The 23,491-nt window shown below is 61.5% G+C and overlaps 2 protein-coding genes across 12 annotated transcripts in view; one reads left to right on the top strand and one right to left on the bottom strand.

Moving 5' to 3' along the window:
• The window catches only part of EVL (Enah/Vasp-like), a 112,706-nt gene extending 94,019 nt beyond the window's left edge, over nt 1-18,687 (top strand). For 3 of the 6 annotated variants that reach the window (XM_036317220.1, XM_036317203.1, XM_036317212.1), the window contains exons 4-12: nt 2,606-2,669; nt 5,946-6,001; nt 6,634-6,863; nt 7,507-7,628; nt 10,380-10,440; nt 11,729-11,792; nt 13,034-13,100; nt 13,194-13,256; nt 15,212-16,371. In XM_036317220.1, coding sequence (XP_036173113.1) covers nt 2,606-2,669; nt 5,946-6,001; nt 6,634-6,863; nt 7,507-7,628; nt 10,380-10,440; nt 11,729-11,792; nt 13,034-13,100; nt 13,194-13,256; nt 15,212-15,842 — 1,358 coding nt within the window. In that variant the 3' untranslated portion in view covers nt 15,843-16,371. Of the gene's footprint in view, nt 1-2,605; nt 2,670-5,945; nt 6,002-6,633; nt 6,864-7,506; nt 7,629-10,379; nt 10,441-11,728; nt 11,793-13,033; nt 13,101-13,193; nt 13,257-15,211; nt 16,372-16,400; nt 16,468-16,827; nt 16,886-18,221 lie in introns of those variants that run through there. The other 3 variants (XM_036317221.1, XM_036317222.1, XM_036317229.1) reach the window with 3 other exon arrangements.
• Nucleotides 1-23,491, bottom strand: part of DEGS2 (delta 4-desaturase, sphingolipid 2) — a 48,996-nt gene that overhangs the window by 12,654 nt on the left and 12,851 nt on the right. For 4 of the 6 annotated variants that reach the window (XR_004968829.1, XR_004968830.1, XM_036317243.1 and 1 more), the window contains exon 2: nt 22,277-23,019. Coding sequence is in view for 4 of the 6 variants with exons in the window: in XM_036317243.1 (XP_036173136.1) it covers nt 22,277-23,019 (743 nt within the window). In the remaining 2 variants the exon portion in view is untranslated. Of the gene's footprint in view, nt 1-20,030; nt 20,529-22,276; nt 23,020-23,491 lie in introns of those variants that run through there. The other 2 variants (XM_036317265.1, XM_036317273.1) reach the window with 2 other exon arrangements.

The following is a 23,491-nucleotide window of genomic DNA, read 5'->3' as shown; positions in this document are numbered from 1 at the left end:
TCAGGACACTCAGAGCTCAAAGCAGACTAACATTTCTTAGTTTAAGCAGAATTCATGGAAGGCCTTATGCACCCCAGTGTTGTCTCTTCCCTCTGTGCTAAGATGCCAGCTGTCTAATTTTAAAGCATGTCTCAAGTACAGGGGCCAGAGCCCCTGGGGACAGCGAGAGCCCCTGTTAGATCCCCCACCTCTGGAGGACAGGCTGGCGGGGGGCTGGGAGGAGCCGAGCTCTACAGGCCGATGAGGGACCCAAGCACAGGATCAGCACAGACCACTGTGCGGACAGCTGGCTGCCATCTGGGGTCCCGACAAAGGGGTGGCCAACACTTCCTGTGACCAGGCCAGTGCAGCAGACGCAGAGACCTTCAAGCAGCTAGTATTGCCCGGGTGTGAGACCTCGGTCCTAGGGCGGGGCCTGGCCAGGGTATGGTGGGCTTCAGGCGCTAGACAGGGTCTCCGGGACAGTGCCTCAGCCTCCAGATTCAGGCCGTGGGCTCAGCAGCAGAGACCAGGGCTAGAACGCCCTCCCTCCTGCCTCGGCCAGGATGTGGGTGGGTCAGAGCTGGGGGACCCCTGTCTGCTGCGTGAACACCAGGCAGAGGCTGTGCACCCCTCAGGCTGCGACCCTGTGGTCCTGCTCTTTGGCAGCGGGCCAGCCGCCCCTTCTCCTGTGTTCCTCCTCCTCAAGCCGGTCTCCATCCGACCCCGCAGTGTGGTTGAGTTTAAGGAAGAAGGTGTGTTTGGCACGTAGTTTGAGTCTGGCTTCACCGCCTGCCGTCTGTGAGGCCCTGAGCGAGTCACTCCCCCGTTCTGGGCTGTTTCCTCGCCTGGTACCAGCGGCGCTGTCGGGTGGGGCTGGGAGTTAGAATCAGGGCTTTGAGGAGAGCTGCTGCCGCTGTCATTGCTGCTCTCATGTTCCTGATGACCAGGGAGGCTCCCGGGACCTGAGCCTGGCCCGCTGGGCGAGGGAAGAGCTTGTCCCTCCGGGTCTTTTTAATTGAGAGTGTTTCCTTTCTTTGTTAAACTTTTCAGATTTTCTGATGTCTGTTAGACTGAACATATATTACATGTTATTTATAGCCAGGAAAATGAATGTTTTAGAGCACAGAATTATGTGTTAAATAAAGGGAAAAAAAGTATTTAGAGACAGGGAAAGAACATAACACTTATTTCCTACTACAGCCAGATCACCACGCCAGGCATCGTTAGTCACCTCTAAAAAAATCCGCAGGCCTCTCCCCTGCTGCCCCCAGAGCAGGCCTGGCAGGCCCACCAGGGAGTTTTCCTCGAGTGCTGGGCGGCCTCTCCTCCTCCCACCCAGCCTGGCCCCCACCCACCATCGGGATCCTCCACACCGGGGCGGGCAAGCCCCAAAGCATGGCTCAGGGAAACCATGCCAGAAGCAGCAGATGCCGGGGCCCCGGACAGCAAAGTCTGAAACTGTCAGATATGGAGGCTAATAGACGGTCTGGAAAGGGCTGTCAAGCAGAGAAAAGCATTCAGACCATGCTGCGCCACACGGTGGAGGAAATGGGACCTTCGAGGCGGGGTGGGTTTGGCACCTCAGAGTAAGAAAGCCCTTGCTCACCTGGGAGGCAGTGGGGTGCACCCGAGGACCTGCCCGGGAGGCACACGTGGTTCCTGTGCTGGGCAGGAGGCTGCCCGCAATCAGAGGGTCCGTTTCAGCTCTGAGATCCTGTCACCCTACCCCACCAGGCCCCTGATCCAGGGCACAGCCCGCTCACCCCTCCTCTGCCTGAAGCCCCTCCAGAGGCCTTCTGCACCGGGTGGGTTTTGTCGCAGGCTGATGCTGTCACCTCCTCCTGGGGAGGAGACAAGCCCCTGCCCCACCTAGTCAGCGAGAAAGAAACCCGCTTGAGCCCCGCCCCCTCGCTGAGACTCCACACTTCCCGTGACACCTGAGCTGGCAAAGGGAAGGGACAATCAGCTCTTTCTTGGGTCGGGGCAGAAGCCTGGCTTTTCGTATAAATGTGACAGCATCAGCCCTGTGTGGACACGGGTCATGCGCAGGCCTCCCCCTGCTCCAGGCCCTGCCTTCAGGATCCAGGGCAAGGGTGTGGCCTGGGAGGCTCCACAGTGGCAGCTCTGCCTCCAACGGCCACTCCCACCCCACAGCTGCAGACCCAGAGGTGCAGGCAGCCCAGGGCTGACCCTGGCTCTGACACTTACCTGCTCTAGGGCTGTTCCTTTGCTCAAAAGTCGGAAGAAATGGGTCTTCGGGGTTTGGTGACGCCAAGTAAGTGCACTGGCGATTTTAGTTACAGTGGCTTCGGGGGACAGTGGCAAGTGAGGAAGTGGAAACGGCAAATGTGGTTAGAGAGGCGTCGGTAGCCAGAAGGGGTGATCTGCACCATGTGAAAACGCCATCCCACTTACTGGCCCCGATGGAAGAGCCACACGAAGGGTGAGAGAGGTGACTGAGAGGCTGAGAGGGGGCCGGCTATTACACAGGTGTCAGAACCCCTGTCGAAAGGTCAAGGACGCCTCATGGGACCGACCAGGAGGACAAAGACAGGTCCAGGTGTGTTTGCCGGGGCCTTTCTTCTCCACTAACCACCGTACTCTGTGCTTCTCTGCCCCACAGGCCCGTCCACCCAGCGGCAGGTGCAGAATGGCCCCTCTCCTGATGAGATGGACATCCAGAGAAGGTAACGTCCCCCCAGCAGGGCCCAGCCTGGTGGCCAGGGCACCGTTCAGCCAGCACAGGACACGCCGCAGCTAGGGCAGGACTCCCAGGACAGGGAGCAGGCCTGAGCAGAGAGGAAGAGGGAGCCAGGCCATTGCTGCTTTGCCAGGGGGGTGAGCCCGTGGTTTCACAGAGAACCCCAGGCCTCCCGTTGCAGCCCTCATGAACCAGGCAGTGCCCTGCGTGCTGTGCTCTTAGCTAACATGCCTTCCAGGTGTATGAGGAGGTAGTTGGCATGACGGGAAGGGATTGGGTCACGTGGCCAAGGCTGCCCGGATCTGTCTGACTGAGGCCCTGGCCTTGGCACCGTCCTGTGCCGTCTCCCTTCACTCTGTGTGAAGGCCTCGTGAGACCTGGCCCTACCCCCCTCCACTGGAGGCCTTGGGCAGGCCACGGCCTCTCTGGAGGACCTCAGCCCCCTGCCCACTCAGCTCCCGGGAAGGTTAAAGTGGCGGAGGCCATGAGAGCACTGTGTGAGCCAGGGCCAGGGCCGCGGCGATGTCCTTGTGCGGCCAGCCTGTGGAGGAGGCAGCTCCTGGGGGGCACGGGCCCTAGGATGGCACCCCATCCTCTCCGAGCTGCTCCTACAGTGTGCGAACTGGGAGGAAGGGCAGTGCTGTTGTCCTGACGTTACAGCAGAGGTCCTGGTGGCCCAGGAGGGCGTGGCCTCCCAGGTCACGTTGCCAGGAAAGGCAGGGCCAGGGCTTGAACCTAGGCGGCCAGGACCCCAAGGGCTGAGGCTAGATGCCAGTAGGGCCCCAGGCTAGGGTGGGAGGGATGTCCCAGCCTCGCCCGGCCTGAGGCCCTCGGGCGTTCTCTCCAGCCTCTTCCTCCCCTGGAGAGAAGGCTCTCTGAGCGCTGCTCTGACGTGTACTTAGGGCCCTCGGCAGTTCCCAGGCCTTCGTTTCCCATTTGAATATGACAGGGATTTTTTTACTTTTGTTTTTATTTTTGTTTTCATTATTTTTTGTGTCTACTTTTATTTTATTTTTAAGTTAAAGTTTACATCAGCATTTTGTATTAGTTTCATGCACCGCATAGTGGTTAGGCAATCGTGTAATTACAAAGTGGTCCCCTCCGTACTCCCAGAACCCACCTGGCAGCATACAGTTCCTACAGTGTGACTGCCTGTGCTCCCCGTGCTGTGCTCTACATCCCATGACTGTTCTTAACTACCGAGCTGCACTTCTCGGTCCCTTCACCTTTCTCACACAGTCCCCAGCCCGCTCCCCTCTGCCATCATCATCAGTCCTCTGTGTCTGTAAGTCTGTTTTAATTTGTTTGTTCGTGTATGTTTTCGTTAGATTCCGCATATAAGTGAAATCATGGTATTTGACGTATTCACTGAGCACAATACCCTCCAGGCCCTTTGTGCTGTGAGGATGACAGTGTTAGTTTAGTCCTGGCTCTGCTCAGGTCAAGCAATGAGTGGGGGAGGGAACACTCCCTGGACAGACTCCTTTATACTAACTCCCATGTTGACTGACTCCTCAGGCCTGTCTTCTGGCCTCTCAGGAAAACGGCAACTGTTCACAAGGGCTCTGCCCCATTGTACCCCCCACTGCCCTCAGGGCAATGGGAGGGCTTGCCCAAAGGAGGCAGGAGTTAGAGGCAGAACCAAGTACCTGGTCCAGCCCAGCTCAGCCGCCCGCCAGGTCCCAGAGGGCATGAGTGAGCCCTACCACACGGCGAGAGAATGCACCAGGGGCATGTGGGCCTGAACAGACCCTCCCTTGGCTCTCTCAGAACTGGTTGAACATCACCACGCTGCATTGTCTTAACCCACCACCCCAGTCCAAGGCGTGGGAGGCCACTGGCTGCAGGCTGTCAGTGTTGCCAGCAGTCAACTGGCCGCAGGCCGGAGCGCCCCTGGAAGTCAGTCTGTGAACGGCAGGAGGCAAACTACAGAGCAGGGGCCCTGCTGGTGCCTGCCAGGGTGGCTGCCGGAGCCTGCACCGGGAGCTGTGATAAGCACAACCCGATTTGTAAATACTTCCGAACACCTCATTTTACGGAGGGCTTCTAAGTATGAATTCTGCTGGGCAGGGTGGAGTGTGGGGTGATGTCTCGGCAGTTTAGGAGAGGCTAATGGAGTTGTTGCTGGGAGTTGTTCAGACACCTTTAATGCCAAAGGGTCTTTTCCGTTATTTTTTAGGTACCAGGTATAACTCTTAAAAGAACTCCCTAGGACAGGTGATAGGATGCTTATTTTATGGAGAAGAATCGGAGGCCCACAAAGCCAGGAACCCCAGAATGGGAACCAGAAAGCTCCCCCCCTCTGAATGGTCTTTGCAGTAAACTGTGACCTTCCTCTAAGATGCGAGCAGCTGCACTCACTGAGTGTGGGACCCGGTGCCAGGCACCAGAGAAAGGCCAGCTCGCCGTGCACAGGGCGCAGACTCACGGCCCACAGCCCCCCTGCCATGCAGACACGGCTGGCCTCCAGTTCCGCCTCCCCTGAGCCAGGTGGGCATCGAAGCGCCCTGCCCCCTGCTGCACAGCAGGCATTTAGGGTGGGCGCACACCGGTGAGGCTGCTGCCGTCCCTGGTCCACATGACTCCTGAGCCCCCTCCTGCTCCAGCGCCACCGTCCCAGATTCTGCGGACGTGTTTGTGGGTCAGTGTCCTCACTCGACCGGCCTGTGAGAGTGCGCGAAGCTGCTCTGCCGTCAGGAGCTCAGTGTGGGTTCCCCGCGAGGCTCTCAGCCTACACTGCCCGCACCACATGGCCCTGCCGTGGAGGCCAGGCCTGCGGCTACATCTGTGCCGAAAAGAATGAGCACGTGCCCGCGGAGTGTCCGCTTCCGACAACCCCCAGCGCCTGGGAATTGTTCCGGGACTTAGCCAGGTGCCGTGGGGACAGGACATTTGAGGTCGGGTCGGCTGAGACCACAGGCACAGAAGCCAGGGGGCCCATCCAGCCTAGAGGAAAGCGTGGTCACTCGTCCACATGGCGCCCGAGCCTTCGTGGGGGGCTCCCTGTTTAGGGGTGCCTGAGACTCAGGAGGCTGCCGGCACCCACCTGTTTGGAGATCTTGGACCAGTCACGTGCCCCACCTCTGTTAAGTGGGGGAGGCAAGCCCAGTGGCCATCAGAGCCAGGGAGGGGATGAGGGAAGCTCACTGTGAGGCCCCCCCCCCCCCCAGCCCAGGGCGCACAGTGGGTCCTCGGGAAGAGCCGGCAAAACCCAGCCTTGCAGCCTGTGCTCCGTGGACCCCCTGGTTCTTTTGCTTTTCAGACAAGTGATGGAGCAGCAGCGCCAGGAGTCCCTAGAGAGAAGAACCTCAGCCACAGGTGAGAGCCCACAGGCCTGCTCCCCATACTGCTCGGTGGCAGCCCCCCACCGCAGTGGTGCCGTGCGCATCGGGCCTCTGTGAAGAGCTACATAGGTCTCAGTGTGCCAGTCACCTTCGATGACAGTAGGGGACCCAGAGAACAGGAGAGAGTGGGCGGTTAGCTCAGCTTTGTGGCTCCTCCCACCAGCCTCTGGTGCTGGATGTTGAGGGGAGATAGGGACAGGGGACTGACCAGCACTCAGCATTGCTCCCTGTCATGAGGCCAAGGGTCACTCACAGTCGCATCTCAGGGATCAGCGTCTGCTGGTGCCTAGGGTGGTGCAAGGCACAGAGAAGGGACACAGAAGAAAAGGGTACAATCTGAGCCACCAAAGACCTTCCTCCCCCTGGAGACACACCACTAGAGCAGGACAAAGGTAGCTGAGCTCAAGGGGCGTTAGACACTGTGGGTCCAGCCAGGGGACTGGCATAGGAAGTGACCGGAGCAGGGCCAAGCTCACCCCAAGGGCATGGAAGAGGCAGCCTGAGCTGTCCCTGCTCCCTCAGAGCAGCAGGCTGACCTGTCCCTCCTCCCTCCCAGGAAGCACAGTGAGGGCTAGGGACTAACTGAGCCCCTCTGTTGTGTTTCAGGACCCACCCTCCCACCGGGGCACCCCTCATCTGCAGTCAGCGCCCCCCTCTCGTGTAGTGGGCCTCCACCCCCGCCCCCACCCCCTGTCCCACCGCCACCCACAGGGGCCACTCCCCCTCCCCCACCCCCACTGCCAGCCGGAGGAGCCCAGGGCGCCAGCCACGACGAGAGCTCCGTGTCAGGACTGGCTGCTGCCCTGGCGGGGGCCAAGCTGAGGAGGGTCCAGCGGGTAAGCGTCCCTGAGAACAGGCCGGATGGGCTGGGGGCAAGTTTCTAACTGCCGAATGGACGGAGCCTTCCCCTGTCCCCAACACCCCAAGCGAAGCCCCGCCCTCCCCAATCTGGACACCACCTCTGCTGGCTGTTTTCAGTGAGAACCGGATGGGACGGCACTGGGTAGACCAGGAGCCGCTTGCAGCTTTGTAACCTGCTGTGATCCTCACGGTGACCTTCACAGCAGGGCGGGAAGTGGTTCCCTCATCAGGCGCAGTTAGGACTTGGGCCCCGAGTCCATCTCTCCGTCAGTGCTTCTCATGGAAACCAGCCCCCGCAGGCCCAGCCTTACTTCCTGAGCCCTTCCGCCCACTGCTGGAAGGCAGAGCTCCTGGGCCGAGGCCGGGCTCGGACACCTCTGATGGGAGGCCGGCTTCCATGCCAAGGATTGTCTCCCCTCGGGTCACGCTGGGCGCCAGGCGAGCATCCACTGACCGGCCAGGCCTGGTCCCTCTCTGTTTGTCACCTGTGGGTGGGGGGGATGGGACTCGACCCCTTGGGCCTCTTCTGCGCTGCCATCGTGGGAATCACACGTCCCCATGATCCCCTCGAGTGATGTCCACCACGACAGCAGACTAAATGCTGGTCCTTCCCCACAGCCCGAAGATGCGTCCGGAGGCTCCAGTCCCAGCGGGACCTCCAAGTCTGACGCCAATCGGGCGAGCAGTGGGGGCGGAGGAGGAGGCCTCATGGAAGAGATGAACAAGCTGCTGGCCAAGAGGTAGGGGTTAGGGGGTTTTAGGGCGTTCGGGTTATTTGCCCACCTCAGCAGCCCCAGCACCGAAGGAGAGCTCTTGCCTGAGCCCAGGACGCCTTGTCACCTGGGCTCAGCCAGGCGGACAACCCTTAAGTTCCCTCTTCTCCTGGAGTCAGTCTGAGACATCAGGCCGAAAGGCGTCCGTGAACTTTAAAGCCCTCCCCACTTCAGTGTAACAAGGATTGAAGCATCTTTCAAGTACAGCCGTCCTGAGAAGGGAGAAACTGGGCAATAGTTTCAGAGGGAAATGAGGAGTATTCCCTGCACTTAGGATCCCAACACAAACAGGTGTGGGCCAGGGCTGGGCGGTGTGGCTGCCCCACATGAGGGCCATGATGGAGGACACAGGAAAGGGGACTGTGAGGGGGCCAGAGCCTGGAGGACGTCACCCTGAGCTGGAAGAGCAGTTTCATCCATGTCCTGTTGGACCCTGCGGCCTGCCAGCCACGTCTCTGCCCACACCCACAGGTGTGGCTCCAGCTTGCCCAAGGCCACTGGCCTGTCACTGGCTCTTAGTTTCCCCAGATGAAACCTGAGCAGGTGGAGAGATCACACAGTTCCTCGGAAGGGTTGCAAAACTTGGTTTTACTCGTTAATGTGGCGTGGCGGCAGGAATGCCCTGACAGGTCCCGGTGTCATGGCTCACCTGTCGGATGCTCCCTGTGGTCCAAGGAAAGCCAGGGCTGGGACCTTGGTCCAGCCGGGACCCCTCCTGCCTGCTTTCACCCTCCGGGCTCTTCCCTCTGCCCTCCAAGTCAGCTGAGTGTGAGCTCTGTGTGCCCGGGGTCTTCGTGTCCTGTTTCACCTCCTTAAATGTGCTCGGCTCTGTGAGGGTGAGGTGGGAGCAGAGGCCCCAGCGTGCAGGTAGCGGGTCCGTCACTTCTCAGCTGGGGCAGAGCCAGCATTTCCTGCCCAAGGCCTCCCGAGCCTGCAGCGGGGCCTGAGCATATAGAGGTAACCAAGAGGGGACAGACAGTGACCAGGTGCAGGGTGACCGCGGCTGCACCATGGTGGGAACAGCTCCCTGTGGGAGAGAGCCGGGAGGGCTTCACAGAGTGCTCGGCCTTGAAGGACAAGAACACTTCTGGGGCTGAGGTGGGAGAGAACAGCAATCCAGGCAAAACCAGAGCAGAGGTGGAGGGCTCAGAGCCTGGGAAGGCTGAGCCGCACCCTGAGCCCTGGGAGTGGAGAACCAGCCTCCTCGCAGGTGTGTTGGATTCTGTCTCAGAGGTGAGCGGGGCCTCCTGGAAAAACAGGAGGTGTTTTTCAAAAAGAAAACATTCACTCTTCCCCCGAGTCCAAAACCAACACGTTCACAATGACAGCTTGGCCTAGATGGCCCCTAGACCAAAGGGAGAGGAAGTTCCTGAGAACCGGAAAAGGCACGTTGCCAAGAGCGGGTGGGACGCCAGATGCTGGTGGGCCCTACCGAGAACAAACACATTTGCACAACTCGGCGGGATTACTTGGGTTGCTCTTTGACATCCAAAAGGTGGGTGTGGTGGAGCCCACTTCTTCATGCAGGTAATGGCCGACTGCCACCTCCCTCTGCGCCCTCCCTGCAGCCATCGGGCTGGGGTGGCCTGGCCTGCTTAGGGCAGGAGCAGAGTGACAGCGGGTGGGCCAGGGAGCACACCACCGGCGTCCAGGAAGCGATGATGGTGGCTTGCACCAGTTGTCCAAAGTAGACGGGGAAAGGCAGATTCGAAATAAAGCAGGGGGAGAAGCGACCTGCCTGGCTGTGTGGGGAGGAAGATGGTGTCTGAGGAGTGATAGGTGGGTGGACCTGCTTCCTGAGACAAGACGGCCGAAGAAGGAGCCGACTGTGTGGGCTCCGCCACCCAACTGGTGACAGCCACCCTGCAGCCCCTCACCACTCGCGGGGCTGGCTTCCTTTTTTCTCATTTTTAAAATATATTTTTTTATTGATTTCAGAGAGGAAGGGAGTGGGAGAGAGAGAGAGAAACATCAATGATGAGAGAGAATCATTGCTCGGCTGCTTCCTGCATGCCCCCTACTGGGGATTAAGCCCACAACCCGGCCATGTGCCCCAACCGGGAATTGAACCATGACTGCCACACTGGCCAGGCGTCAGCTTCCTTCTTGATGGGTTGCTCACCCCCCAGATCTAAGAGTTGTGTGCACTGGCAGCTTCACGGAGCTGAAGGTCCCAACGGCAGGTCTTGGGGAATATTGAAGGTCTACGTGTGTAGATTTGGGAGTCGGGCGTTATTTCAAAGCTGCCTTTTCCCATCTCACATATTGGCGGCCACTCAGGTGAGATTTTAAAGTTGGTGGGAAACGCATGAGTTGTCTAGAGGCATCGGCTCGGCTATTCAGAGTCTTTCCTTTCCTGAGCATGTCCGTTCTCAGTGGTGGTCCATGCTGGGTAGAACAGAAAGGTCCCTCCTTCCTCCCGCAAGGTGGTCTGCTCACCAGGCAGTGGCCCGCAGACGAAATGCTCCCATGGCCCTGGCCAGCAGGTCGCAGCCTAGACGGGCTCCTCTCCCGTCCAATGTGGCCAGGCCAGTTTCGTGTCCAGGGTCATGGGACCAGCACAGAAGACCTGGACACTTCGCCACAGACCAGAAGGGGCTTCAGGACGGGTCCGATCCCCCCACGGGATCCTCTGAGGACCAAGTGTGTCCACATAGAGGCGTCTGGGAGGGTGCGGAACCTCCCAGAGCTGATTTGCTGCTTCTTGCTCTGTGTTAGGAGAAAAGCAGCCTCCCAGACAGACAAGCCGGCTGATAAAAAGGAAGACGAAAGCCAAACGGTGAGCAAGCGCCCCTCACACCCCCACCTGCGTGAATACCGGGAAGGCTCTCTGGCCCCACGCCAGGCCTTGGGGCATGCGGTGCACTTGGTGCCCGTGATAGGTACGTCCCCAGGTGATCTGCAGGAGCGATGGGCAGGGGGACAGGAGGACGACGGGAGGGCCTGCAGAGCACTCACTGTCATCCCCACGGCACGGCACCAGCCAGTTAGGCTCCAACAACCAGTCCCACCCACCGCCCTGTGGCACGCCGGCCCAGCAGCCGCACCAGCTGTGCGACTGGCAGAGCAGCTCTGCCGTGGGCCAGGTCGTGCACATGCTGGGGCCCCAGAGATGGGCAGGATATGGCCTCTGCCCTCAAGGGGACACAGGAAACACTGAGGGTAGAGAGAGAAGGAGCACCAGGGGCCCTGGGAGCTGAAGGAGGAGCCCCGAAAGCCCCCCTGGGGTGCCCACGAGAAGCGCCGTTTGCCCTGAGCTTCAAGGCCGAGACCAGAGCAGAAAGCGTGGCGCAGGGAGCAGCGTCAGCAAAAGCACAGATAGGCCGAGGGCCCGGGAGGCGGCTCTGCCCACCCACCCATCACGCTGCCTCCACCTCCCACCCGGTGACTCCAGAGACTTTCCACAGAGGGGGTGAGGGACAGACCTAGCGTTTAGAACACATTTTGGCAGCAAAGTTCATGAACTTGTGGGCTGATGGGGACAGAGATACCTTAGGATAGATTCTCAGAACCACCTCTCTGGTGAAGGACAAGTGAAGCATCCCACAGCCTCCCCCCGCCTGGTCCCTGGGAAGTGGGCTGTGGGTGGCCACAGCACCCTCTAGGGTCACCCAGACATCTGGTCCTCAATCAGCCATCAGAGGCGGAGCCAGGCCCAAAGAGCAGCGGTCCCTTAGGTGGGTCCCACCTGGCCACTCCCCTCACAGTGGACAGCAAGGCAGAAGCTGCTCCTGGGCCGGGAGTGGCGGGCACACCCAGGAGCTCAGGCCGCTGTTGTGCGGAGGATCGGGCCCTTGGCGGCTGCATCAGGTTGGTGCAGCCGTAGAGTCTGCCCCACAAGGCAGGAGCCTGTGTCTCCCTGCAGCCCTCTCCTTCCCTGATTCCATGGGCCAGACCACCTCCCACCCGGACTTGGGGTTTCATTTGTTAATAACACTCATTATTTTGCCAATTATAAAAGTAACGTATGTTCCTTAAGAAAAAACCTAGGGTTTTCTAGATGGCCCTGGTCACAGCCCAACAGCCTTCATAAGCAGACTGACGGCCAAGCTTTTCCCCCATTTTAGGAAGAGCCCAGCACCTCTCCTTCTCCGGGTACCCGAGCAGCCAGCCAGCCACCCAACTCCTCAGGTAAGAGGTGCCCTGCCCAGCTTGCGCGGGCCAGGGTCTCAGAGCAGGAGGCACTCCCACAGGACCATGATCCGCTCCCTCCGCCTCACTTTACGAATGAGCAGAGTTGGCCAGAGGGGCTGCACTAGGGGTCTCCCTGCCACCTCCCCCAAAGCCACCACTCTGGTGAGCCCCAGGCTCCCTCGGTGACCAGGGCAAGGAGTGCTAGCGTCCAAGGGATGGCTGCCTGTGGGCATCGGAGCTGCCAGGCCACAGAACCCACCCACCCAGCCCTGTCTTCCCCACACGAGATGAGTGCTGCCTGCCAGCGCCTGTCCAGGACAGGAGCTCCGACCTGCCCGCCGCGTGGCCTGGCGCTGTTGGCGCGTCTGCCTCCCTGGCGGGTCTGCTCCATGGGATGCGGCATGGGCTCTCGGTGAACGAGTGTAAATACCTCCCTTCAGGCCATGGTGCTGGTGTTGGCCCAGTGTAAGAGGTCGAAGCTCAGTGTAGTTACATGGTTCGCTCAGGGCCACACGCCTGCAGCATGGATGTGTCCCAGCGCCTGTGCCAGCAGGTCCCAGGGGTGGCTTTCAGGAGACCTGCTTTGGCCTGCGGTCGGCCTCTCTGCTGCCTGGGAATTCTCCCTTCTGCCTCTCTGCTCATCCACAAAGTCAGTGAATTCAGTTCAGTTTGACAAATCTCTTCACAAAAGAGAAATATAATTTAATGCCACTTAATTTTAAAAAGAGGAAAGAAAAACAAACCAGCCCTCACGCCCAGGATAGGGAAGGGCCAGCCGTCCTGTGGGAGCACCAACGAGTCAGAGGACAGCAGGTGCTCGTGGGGTCCCGGGGGCCTGGCCCCCAAAAGCAAACGTGGGCCTCCGCTGGCTGGCTGAGCACCTGAGCCCGCTCACCCCTGCTGGTGCTGCTCCAACAGCAGAGGACGTAGCTGAGAGCTCCCTGGTGCTTGATTCGCATTTCAAGGAGGGTGGGCTTTCATGGTGAGGCTCGAAACCAGACCACACGTCAGGGCCAGCCAGGTCCTGAGTGGGGGAGACACGGCTGACAGCAGGGTCATCCACAGCCTGCAAGAGCTGCCTGGGCCCAAGGGGGACTGAGGACAAGCCGGACATCAGCTCCCCCAAAGCAGAGCTTCCTGAAGGGCATGGGGGGCGCGGCGGGGGGCCTCCTGTCAGGGATGTTGGGCCTGGGAGTCATCTCAGCCCTAAGGCTCCTCGGTCTGACGTGACTTGACAGAGGCCGGCCGGAAGCCCTGGGAGCGGAGCAACTCCGTGGAGAAGCCCGTGTCCTCGCTGCTGTCCAGGTGAGCGGCCCGCGGAGGCTCGAGCTGCGCCATCGGTGGGGCCGAGGCCGCCACGGTGCCCATTCACGTGTCTGTTTCATTCCCCTGCCCTAGAACCCCGTCCATGGCCAAGAGCCCCGAAGCTAAGAGCCCCCTTCAGTCACAGCCTCACTCTAGGTACCGAACGCCCCTCTCTGGGCCTCCATTGTCCCCTGCCCGTGACTAACACAGACCCTGTCCCTGTCCTGTCGTCTAACGGTGCTCTGGCTCAGGGAGGGAGAGACGGGCGGGAGGGCGACCTGCCCAAAGGGGCGTGAGCGGAGCTGAATGGAGTCCCAGCTCTGGGCTCTGTGTCCTTGGGCATGCCTCACCCCCACCCCGTGAAGAGTCTGTCGGCCTCTGCCTCATGGGCGGCCATGTGGACAGCTGTGTGGACAGAAGCTGGACACAGGAAGTGCCCACTAGCCACAGCGGCGCCCCACAGCTCAGCCATGAGGGGCCTGGCCCGGCGCCCCGCCTCCTCGCCTTCCTCCGCGTACAGCACAGGTTCCCGGGCGGATGCTGACCATGTTTCCCAAACCAAGAGCTGGTGTGGTAACAGGATAGGATATTTGAACCTGAGGACGCCCCGAAAGTCAGAGACTAGCAGCCCCATAGTAACCAGAGGCCAAGTTGACCTGAACCGCAGGCTCCAGAACCCGGGTAAGAAATGTCTCCGCTGCCCACCAAGATTGAGGGAAGCCCCTCGAATGGCAGAGCAGGTGGCGTCTGAGGCTGGTCTTGCAGAGCGAAACGGGGGATAAGCAGAGCGCACTGGCCTGGCCCTGGCCGGAGGGGCGATGACACACTCGGTGAGCAGGGAGAGGACTCAGGGACAGCCAGGGCTTGTCCAGGGCCAGTGTCTGCCAGGTCTGGGCGGGGTCCTGCTCCTCCTGCCTGCAGAGACCTCATCTCTGCTGGGAAGGCCTGTGGTTGGACGGCTGTGGGTTCCGACAGGTGCTCAGGAGGCTCGGAGGGTCACATGGGAGACAGCACTGGGGACAGGCGCTGTAGCGAGTGGGCTGGGCAGGCCTCCCTCAGAGTGGCATCTGGGTGGCTCTGAGATTGGGGGACCGCCTTCCCATCGGAGGCATGGAACCGCTGAGGCCCTGTGGCTACAAAGTGGGATGGGGAGAGGAAGGGCAGTGAGTAGGAAGGCGTCTGGTGATTGGACTCTGTGCGCAGGCCCAGTTACGTGCTCTCGACACAGGCGCTGGGCTGTCGGCTGTTGGGGGCGCTCACTCGGCTGTGCAGGGAGGTGCATGGAGGGAGGGGCAGGAACAGAGCAGGCCCAGGAGGAGGCAGGGTGTCCGGGGCACAGTGGTCACTTCCTGCTGCTGGAGGAAGGGCGGGCTGCCCATGCCCCCTCAGAAGGGGACTCCAGCCCTGAGACAGATCCGTTCTCTAGCGCGGTCCGTCCCTCCAGCAGGGGGGACGGACCCTGTGCTCACGGGGTGTGACAGTGCCACCATCTGGGGCTGTTGGGTGTACATGCCTCGTATGGAGAGAACCGGGGCACAGAGGTGAGGCAGTTGGCCCAGGTGACCCGGAAGGTTTCCATGGCAACAGGGACTTGAACCTACAGGATGGGTGTGATGGCCTGGGGGTCTCCAGGCTGTACCCACAATTACTTACAAACTCATTTGGGACCACGTTTGGCCTCTCTCTTGAGTTCATCTGGGAGGGGTGAGAGCATTTAATTTATTCGTTTTAATTCAGTTCTGTGCTTGGACCACTGACGTTCTGCATGGCAGGCAGCGGGATTTCCCAGCTGTGCTGAGTTATAATTGACGTCCCCCTTGTGCAGGCGCAAGGCGTACAGCGTGGTATCTGCCATGCGCGTACGTTGTGCAGTGATTACAGGGAAGTCAGTTAGCCTCGCCTAGTTCCCGGTGTGTGTGGAGAGAATCTCAGGATCTGCTTCCTTAGCTACTTTCAAGCACACAACGCAGTGTTGTCACCCAGTCACCATCCCCAGAGCGGATCCATCGGTAACCGGAAGTGCGCGCCCTGGACCACCTCCACCTGTCCCCCCAGCCCCTGACAACCACCAACATATTCTTTGTTTTGATAAATCTGTTGTTTTTTCTTAGATTCCATATACAAGTGAGATTATACCGTGTCTGTCTTTCTCTGCCTGGCTTATTCCACGCAGCCTCATGCCCTCTAGTCCATCCATGTTGCCACACATCGTGGCTTCCTTCTGTCTCACAGCTGAATAATCCCACATGTGTGTGTTCCACGTCTTCTTACCCACCTGCCTGTCCATGGACACTTGGCGGCTTCCGTGTCCTGACTGCTGTGGCTAATGCTGCAGCAAACACAGGGGGGCAGGTACCTCGTCAAGATTCCCTCCTCCAGCGATTGCATCTCCTTCGCACAAAACCCAGACGTGGGGTTGCTGGCTGTTTCTCGTCTGAGGAGCCTCCGTGCTGTTTCCCAGCGAGGCTGCGACAGCACCGTAGCGCTCACGCCTCCTCTCTGTGGCCGTGGACAACAGCGGACCTCGATTTCACCACACGCTCTCATCCGTCCGATCACGGTCACGGTGTGTCCACCAGCCGTCACGTCCACGGACCCTGCAGCAGTTCGGCCACGTCCTTGCCCAGAACACGCAGGCCCCGCCCGCCTCTCCGTCCATGTGGGGAGAGCAATGGGTGTTTTGCTAAGATTTTCCAGGAAAGATTCATGTGGAAGAGACGTTGCCGTTCAAACCAGCTTTAGTTCCGAAACTTCTCAAAGAGGCAGCCCAGGAAACGGAAACCTTGGCCTCCGAAGAGCAAAGCCCTGTCCAGGGGCGTTGCCTGCAGTCAGGCCTTTAAGCGGGTGTTTGCTGCACAGGCTTTGCGATTCGCATTGTCCTCAGTGCCGCCATTGCTGGTTTCCCGTTTGCCAGGAACAGAGCCCGCGCCGAGGACTAGCTTGTCAGTGTTTTCTTCCCCGGGGAGGCCGCGTGGGCACTGCCGCCCGCGAGAGCTCTAAGCGCCGGGAGCAGCCCTCAGTGGGACCCTGAGCCCTGACTCTTGGCTGGGAAACATGGTCACAGCATCCCGAGGTCCTGGAGGCGGCGGTAGAACCCTCCTCGCGTGGCTAAGGAGCGGCCACAGATACAAGCAAAGAGGGTTTGAAGGGCCACGGGAAGGGGCAGTCTCATCCCGCAGGGCCCGCCCCAAGCAGGAGGCCCTGGTGCGCCCAGGTCCCTGCTCAGGCTCGGTCCCCAGTGTGGTGCGTGCCTGCCAGGCCCCGCCACCTGCCTCACCGCACCCACCGTCCTCTCCCCAGGATGAAGCCGGCCGGGAGTGTGAACGACGTGGCCCTGGACGCCTTCGATTTGGACCGGATGAAGCAGGTGAGCGCGTCCTCTCCCGAGAGACTGTGAAGGAGCCCGGGGCTGGGACCACCCCAGTGGGGCCCTCAGTCAGTCAGGGAGCCAGCAGTGGAGGGGGTCGTAGCATTTGCCCCAGGCCCACCCCTGCCCATCGCAGAAATAAACATCCCCTGCCGTCTGGGCACTCCAGAGGGGCCTGAGGTGCTGGAGGCCAGGCAGGGCCGGCCAGGGTGTCCCATCCCCCGGGCACACCATCCTCCCCCCGGCTCCGGGGTGTGGGTGAGGGTGATGCAGGGGCTGTGGCTCCGAGGGAGGCCCAGGACACCCCCACCCCGACAAGGCCGGCTTCCCGTCCCGGCCTCTGAGGCTCTGCTCCCACAGGAGATCCTAGAGGAGGTGGTCCGAGAGCTCCACAAAGTGAAGGAGGAGATCATCGACGGTGAGTCGGGCTCACCCTGGTCCTGTGGGCGGGCAGAGCCGCACAGCGGCAGGGCCAGGGCGGCCCGGCCGGGAGGCACCCAGGGCCCCGGAGGCCTTTGGCTTTGTGCTTCGGAGGCTTCATTCTCCCCCTAACAGCCCACAAGCCCTCCCCATTCTCTAGCCAAGCAAACTGAGGCTCAGACGGTGAAGCGCCTGGCTAAGTATACACACCTCCCAGGAAGCAGAGCCATTTTGTGGCCCTGGCCCGGCTCCCAGCTGCGTGGCCTGGGCTTGGGGAGCAGGTGGTGGCGCTCCCCCAAAGAGCCTGGTCCAGAGGGCAGGACCTGGCCACTGTGAGTCACACCCGCCCGGGCCCCCACCGAGCCTTTGATACAGCGGCTCAGATCTGGAGCCAGAGGGGAGGGCAGGGCTCTTGGCAGGGCTGGCTCTGTCCCGGGACAGCAGGGAGGCGCCTCAGGCCCCACCTGCTCCCCACCAGCGGGGGACGAAGTCACAGCTAGGTGGCACAGGGCTGGCGGGACTCTGGAGAGAGAGGAGGCGAGGGTGAGAGCCTACCTGGGTGACCGAGCCACACCCTGTCCTGGTCCCAGCGGAGAACACTGGGTTCCTGTTTGTCAGGTCCCCGCAGGCCTGAGCTGGACAGATAAGGAGTTAATGAATAGAGACAGCGAGAAGGAGCTGGAGCCAGGACGGAGACAGGCCAACTATTAACTCGGCTTCATAGCTGGGCGACCCCCAGGAGGGGCTGCCTGGGGCTGGAAGCAGCCTGTGTGGGAGGGAGCGGGCAGTGGGGCAGTGGGCTGCGGGCACAGGTGGAGCTGCCTTGGCGGTGAGCGGCCCCAGGAGTCCGGGCTCTGCGGCCGGAAGCAGCCTTTCATCAGACAAGGCCTGGCTCTCATCGGACTTTCTCTGGTGGCCTTGAATCCAGGCCCGGTCCAGGGAAAGGCCCAGATTTGGGGGAAATCCTAGGGGGTGGGGACAGGAGGAAGCAGAATCCCTGCCCTCCTGGGGGAAGAGCTCAGGCCAGGGAGGGGGGTGGGGAGGTGCCCACCTGCCCAGACCTGCCTGGGGCTCCTGGTGCCTGCCTGCCCCTCCCGGCTCCAAGGCTGCCTGCAGCCACTGCCCCCACCCCAGCGGGCCTCTAGCAAGACTGCCAGCTGGGGGTGCAGGGGAGCCCCCCAGACCTCATCGGGGCCTCTGACCTCTGGGAGCCTGGGTCTCAGGAGACCAGAGGCGTTGGAGCGACCTCACCGGAGTGGGCGGGCCCTGCAGAGGAGGAGGTGGGCTGGTTCCCGCCACAGCTGAGCTGCCCTCTCCTCTCCTCCTGTCCTCAGCCATCAGGCAGGAGCTGAGCGGAATCAGCACCTCGTAGCGTGCAGGGCCCGAGCCACGACCCCTGACGGACGGCGGGGACAGAGGAGCGCAGCCAGGCCTCCAGCCACCGAGCACGCACTGAAGCCAGGATGTGTTTCACTTAAGTCTTAACCTGTGAGAAAATATTAAAATGAGGGAAAAGTTCAATTCCTGGATTTTTTTAGATTCTACCTGACACAGAACACCAGGTCTACTCGCCTTTTTTTGTATTTTATATTTGTCTATTTAAGTGTACATTTCTTTTGGTTTATAGAAAAGATACCCCCAACCACACGCTTCATTAGGTGGTTCCGAGTTCCTCCTGGGTGCCCCCCGCACCTGGGCCTGGCGCACTGTGCCAGCAGCTCCTCCCAGCATCACGGTGTGAAGTCTGTCCACGCCCCTCGGTGTCTGTGTCCACGTGGTAATAAACGCTTACTGTCCACACACCGGCTTCCGCTCGCTCTCTCGCCTCCTCTTGGTCGCTCCTGGCTGGGGCACCCCTTGTGGGGGAAGGTCTCCCGGCAGTGGTGACCAGGACAAGATGGGGGCTTGTGGGGTAGCTGGGCTGAATTCAGACCTGGGACGACGGGAGGGTGAGCAGGCAGTTCAGGCACTTCCTGGGGGCCTGGGGTGGCCACGGGAGCCACACCCACAGGGGAGTGGGACGTGGTCTTGAGTGGCACCCTGGCCTGGAACTTCAGAGGGAGTCGCGTGCGTTCTGACCAGCAGGGCCGGGAGGATGAACCCCTCCTCCTCCAGCGCTTGGTTGGCTTGGCATCTGCTGAGCCCCCACAGGGGAGCCCCCGAAGCACCTGCCAGCCCGTCTCAGACCAGCCAGGGAGGGTCTGACTCGGCCGGCCCACGGGCAGGCCTGGAAATGCAGTGACCATGCCGCGGCCGCCAGACACAGCAGTGCCCAGCCACAGGCCAGCCGCATGGGGGCCACGGGAGGATGGGGGGTGGGGCAGGCCCCAGTCTGGCTGATGATGGACTGATTTTCCTGATCAGACTCTGGACATACTTCATCCCACTGAGTGTCCTCGGCTCTGAAGGGAAGGAGGTTGATCTGCCCGCCAGGAGGTGGGCCCGAGGCTCCGGTCTCTGAGAGGCTGCCCGCGTCAGCTGCTCTCCTGCTTCCTCCCACCTCCCGGTCCAGGAGGCCTGCAGTCTCGGGGCTGGGAGAGGGGGGCCCAGGGCGGACAGGAAGGCTGACTCCCGAGGTCAGCCGTGCCATCGGCCTCACCAGAGTCAGGCAGAGCCATGTCCCCCTCACAGAGACATGGGACACCCACCCGCCTCCCTTTGACTAGTCACCTCTCTGTCCAGCCACCGTGTGTCTGGCCTGTGGGCCCTGGTCTGTGAGAATCTCAAGTCCTGCAGCTCAGCTGGTTGGGGGGACAGACCCCATGGTGTGAAGCCTGAACCCTCAAGCCTCTGAAGGCTTCCCACGAGGGTGCAGGCTCGAGGCTCGATTGGGGGTGGGGGCGGGGGGCGGGGGTGGGGGGTGAGGGGCGGAGGTGGGGGCTGGAGCAGACGACATGGACCGAGGGGAGGCCATGTTGCCAGCACCCAGCAGGGTGAACAGGAGGGAGGGCTTTGGGGCACATGGACTTGGCAAAAATGCGGGGCCTTCTGCTGCCTACACCCCCAAAGGCTGCCCCCCACAAAGGCAGGGCCCTCAGGAAATGCTGCTAAGCACCCACGCGTGGGAGCAGGAGCAGGTGGGGACCGCCTCCAGGCAGCCAGGCCCAGGCTGGGGCCGAGACCCCTCAAAAGCACGTCGTGGATGTGGAAAGAAACGCTGATATTTAATTGAGGACAGGGGCACACCAGACAAATCAGCCCCATGGAGGCTGTGCACAGAGCGCGGGGCCAGGGCGCCCCGGGAGGCCCAGAAAGGGCGGCCTGGCCTGAGGCAGCAGTGAGTCCACGTGCAGAGCCTGTGTCCGCTGTCCCGACGCGGTACCGGAACCTGGGGACAAGCAGCAGCCCAGGGGTCCAGGACCAAAGGCAGCCACGGAGTTCTGAGCACCAGGCTGAGGGCCGTGACCACCAGCTCCGCAGCGACGGGCCGGCGCCCGCGGCCCAGCTCACAGGCCGTCCCCTGCCAGCTTGCACACCCGCTTCACCCGGGCGTAGGGCCCCAGGGAGTCCTCGAACACAAAGTCCCAGAGCACCTTCACCCACGAGTGGTGCTGCGGCAGGTGGTCGTAGTACTCGGGCGCGATCTTCCGCACCTGCGGGGAGGCGGGGGTCAGAGGCCAGGCCTTGGCACAGACAGGCCTCTGCCACACACGTGCACGTGAGCATGTACACACAGACACGCGTGTACACAAACACGTGAGCATGTACACAGTGGCACATGAGCGTGTACACACAGACACGTGGGTACACAGAGACACACACCCTGGCATCCCCAGGTGCCTGTGTCCAGCTCAGCCCGGCAGGAGGCTGGCTGGTGCTGGCCACTAGCCCCGGCACAGTCTCCGCCCCCTGCCCAGGCTCATATGCACCTGTCCCCGGGCTGCGCTGGAGTTTCTGACCCAGGAGCCGGGGGAGGCCGGCTGTCTTCCCTCAAGCACCTGCCCAGTTCTGAGGCACAGCCTGGCCTGGTCATTCATGCTCCGCACCCAACCCTCTGCCTTGGCTCCCACCACACCCCCCGTTGCCCACCTCTCAACCTCAGTACTTGTTTCCCAAATGCCTATCTTTCACCCCTCTCCCCCTTCAGCTCCTCACCCCTGCCTGCTCACGACACCCTCAGCTGCCTCCTCCAGGAAGTGCTCCCTGCCTCGGCACCTGCAGCAGCAGCACCACCGGCCCCATGGAGGGCACACTGGGCACACCAGTGCGCCAGGCCTGCGTTATAGCTGCAGACGGGCTCAGGGAGACCAGGTGACCTGCACGGGCGCCAGCAGGGGGCCATTCACTTTGCCCGGAAGTAAAGACACTCTCACAACCACCCGAGTCTAGGTTCTGGCTCTGCTGCTTCCTGCGACAGGCACCGCCCCTCTGACCTTTACCTTCTCATCTGTGAAATGGGGATAATGGGTAAGGCGGGCACCTGCCAAATCGGCTTGTGGTGAAGCGTAAGTGAGGTGGTGCTCAGCCCAGAGCCGGACCTCAGTGCCTTCAGCAGGGGGCCGGGGAGAGGGCCAGGGAGGGAGGGCTGCACACACAGGCTGTCAGACTCTCGGTCACACAGGCCAGGGCGCAAACACCTGCACACCCAAACGCTCACACATAACCACATGCACACATACATGTACACACTGGGCACACTCATAGGCACACATGCAAACCCCTAAAGGCATGTGCACACCCATGCACACACAGAAGACCCCACTGCCCCCTCTCCTGCCCCGAGGGGCACCTCAGTTCTTTCTATCCCACCCACACCAGGCTGAACTACTCCTCCTCCCGCCCTGCCCTCCCTCCTCCTTCAGAAATTCTCCATCCGCAGGCCTCCCAAGGCAGAGCCACCAGCCCTGAGGCTTCCACTCTGCACCAACTCAGGCCGAGCCCCTTGGGTCACAGAACCCTCCCTGTCCTCTCCGCCATGTGGGGCCCCTGGAAAGTCACGGGCAGTGACAAGAAATGCGGAGGGACAGGGAGTCAGGACCCAGGAAAGGGAGGTGCTTTACACGCACTATCACTACCCCTGCCCCGTTTTACAAGAGGAGGCAGAGGCACAGAGAGGGCAAGCAGTTTGCCCAAGGATGCACAGCCAGTACATGCCATAGCTGGGCTCATTCAGGTTTGCTTTACACTAAGCGGTCTAAATGGTAAATGCGCCTTGAGCCCCTGCCCTGCCGGGATTCACCTTGTCACTCTCCGGGCGCACACCCGGCCCCTCTCCTGTGCGGCCTCTCCCTTTGCCCTGGCACCACAACTGAGAACGTGGCCACCCCATGATCAGCGTGAAAGGAAAAGGAGGTCAGAGCCTGGCCCCAGGCCCATCCCGCCACACCTCCCGCCTCCTCAGACACGGTGCACCCCTCACCGCTGCGCCCCTGCCCACGCGGCCACCTACCAGGGGCAGGTTGCAACCGGGGATGCTGGGGAAGTCGTGGTGCTCCATGTGGTAGCCCACGTTGAAGGTGATCCAGTTGAGGGGCCCATAGTAGGAGTAGGTCTCGTGGCCCTTGACGAACATGTAGTGCTCAGCCACGAAGTGGCCGGAGATGGGGTGCAGGCCCAGGCCCAGCAGGGTGCTGGCCAGCAGGTAGACCACGGGCTTGAGCCCCCAGAGGGCGAAGATGGCCGCGTCGGCCGCCAGCTGGACCAGGGCGTTGAACACCTCCATGCGCGTCAGGGCCTTGGGGTTCACGCAGAGCGGCCGCAGGGAGTAGAACAGGGGCTGCAGCACCAGCCAGAGCAGCTTCCGGGCCGGCGTGCAGAAGAGCCAGCCCTCCAGGCGCGTGGGCACGTCCACGTCCAGCCCGTCGCCGCCCAGGTAGCGGTGGTGGTCCACGTGGTACTTCTTGAAGGAGGCGGCGTAGGGCACGCCCACGGGCAGGTTGGCGAAGACGGCGAACCAGCGGTTGTGGGCGGCGCGGCCCGTGCCGAAGGCCGTGTTGTGCGAGATGTCGTGGATGGCCAGCGTCAGCGAGTGGTTCACGCAGCCGCCAAAGGCGTAGGCCCAGAAGAGCAGCCAGCGCCACGCCAGCCCCCGCACCAGCCAGCAGGCCAGCAGCTGCACCAGCACCAGCCCCAGCACCGTCCACTTGAGATGAGGGTCCGGCCGCATCAGGGCCTTGATGGCCGGGTACTTGGCTGCAGGTAGGACCAGGAGAGAAGGTGGTGAGGAGGGTGCGGCCGCCTGGGCCCCCAGCCATATGCCCACTCTCCCTTCCTCCCTCCCTCCTCCCTTCATTCCATTTGTCCCACTGGCTTCCCTCCGGTCCTCCTCCGCCACCCACTAAGCCCCTGGGCAGTGACGCGGGATAATTCGCCCTCGAGGATCATGCTAAGACCTTGCCCTGCGTGTGATTCTGGACCTAGGACCAGCCGGGCCTGTGGGCACCCAGACAGGCAGACCTGCCTCCTCCCCACCGCCTGGGGGCGCTGGGGAGACTTCCCGGGGATGGGGGGCTTTGCCATCAGCCTAAATAAAGAGCAGGTGTCCCCACAGGTCACTGAAATGTAGTCAGAAATCAAAGCAGCTGCAGAGCCAGGAGCTGCCGGCTGCGCCCGTGAACCTCGCACACGGTGCAGCAGGCTGTGACCAGGTGGACCAGGCATATCG

Source organism: Myotis myotis, unplaced genomic scaffold (genome assembly GCF_014108235.1).
Source record: "Myotis myotis isolate mMyoMyo1 unplaced genomic scaffold, mMyoMyo1.p scaffold_m19_p_1, whole genome shotgun sequence".
NCBI lineage: Eukaryota > Metazoa > Chordata > Mammalia > Chiroptera > Vespertilionidae > Myotis > Myotis myotis.
Note: the sequence above shows the minus strand (reverse complement) of the source record. Positions and strands in the feature narration are given on the sequence as shown.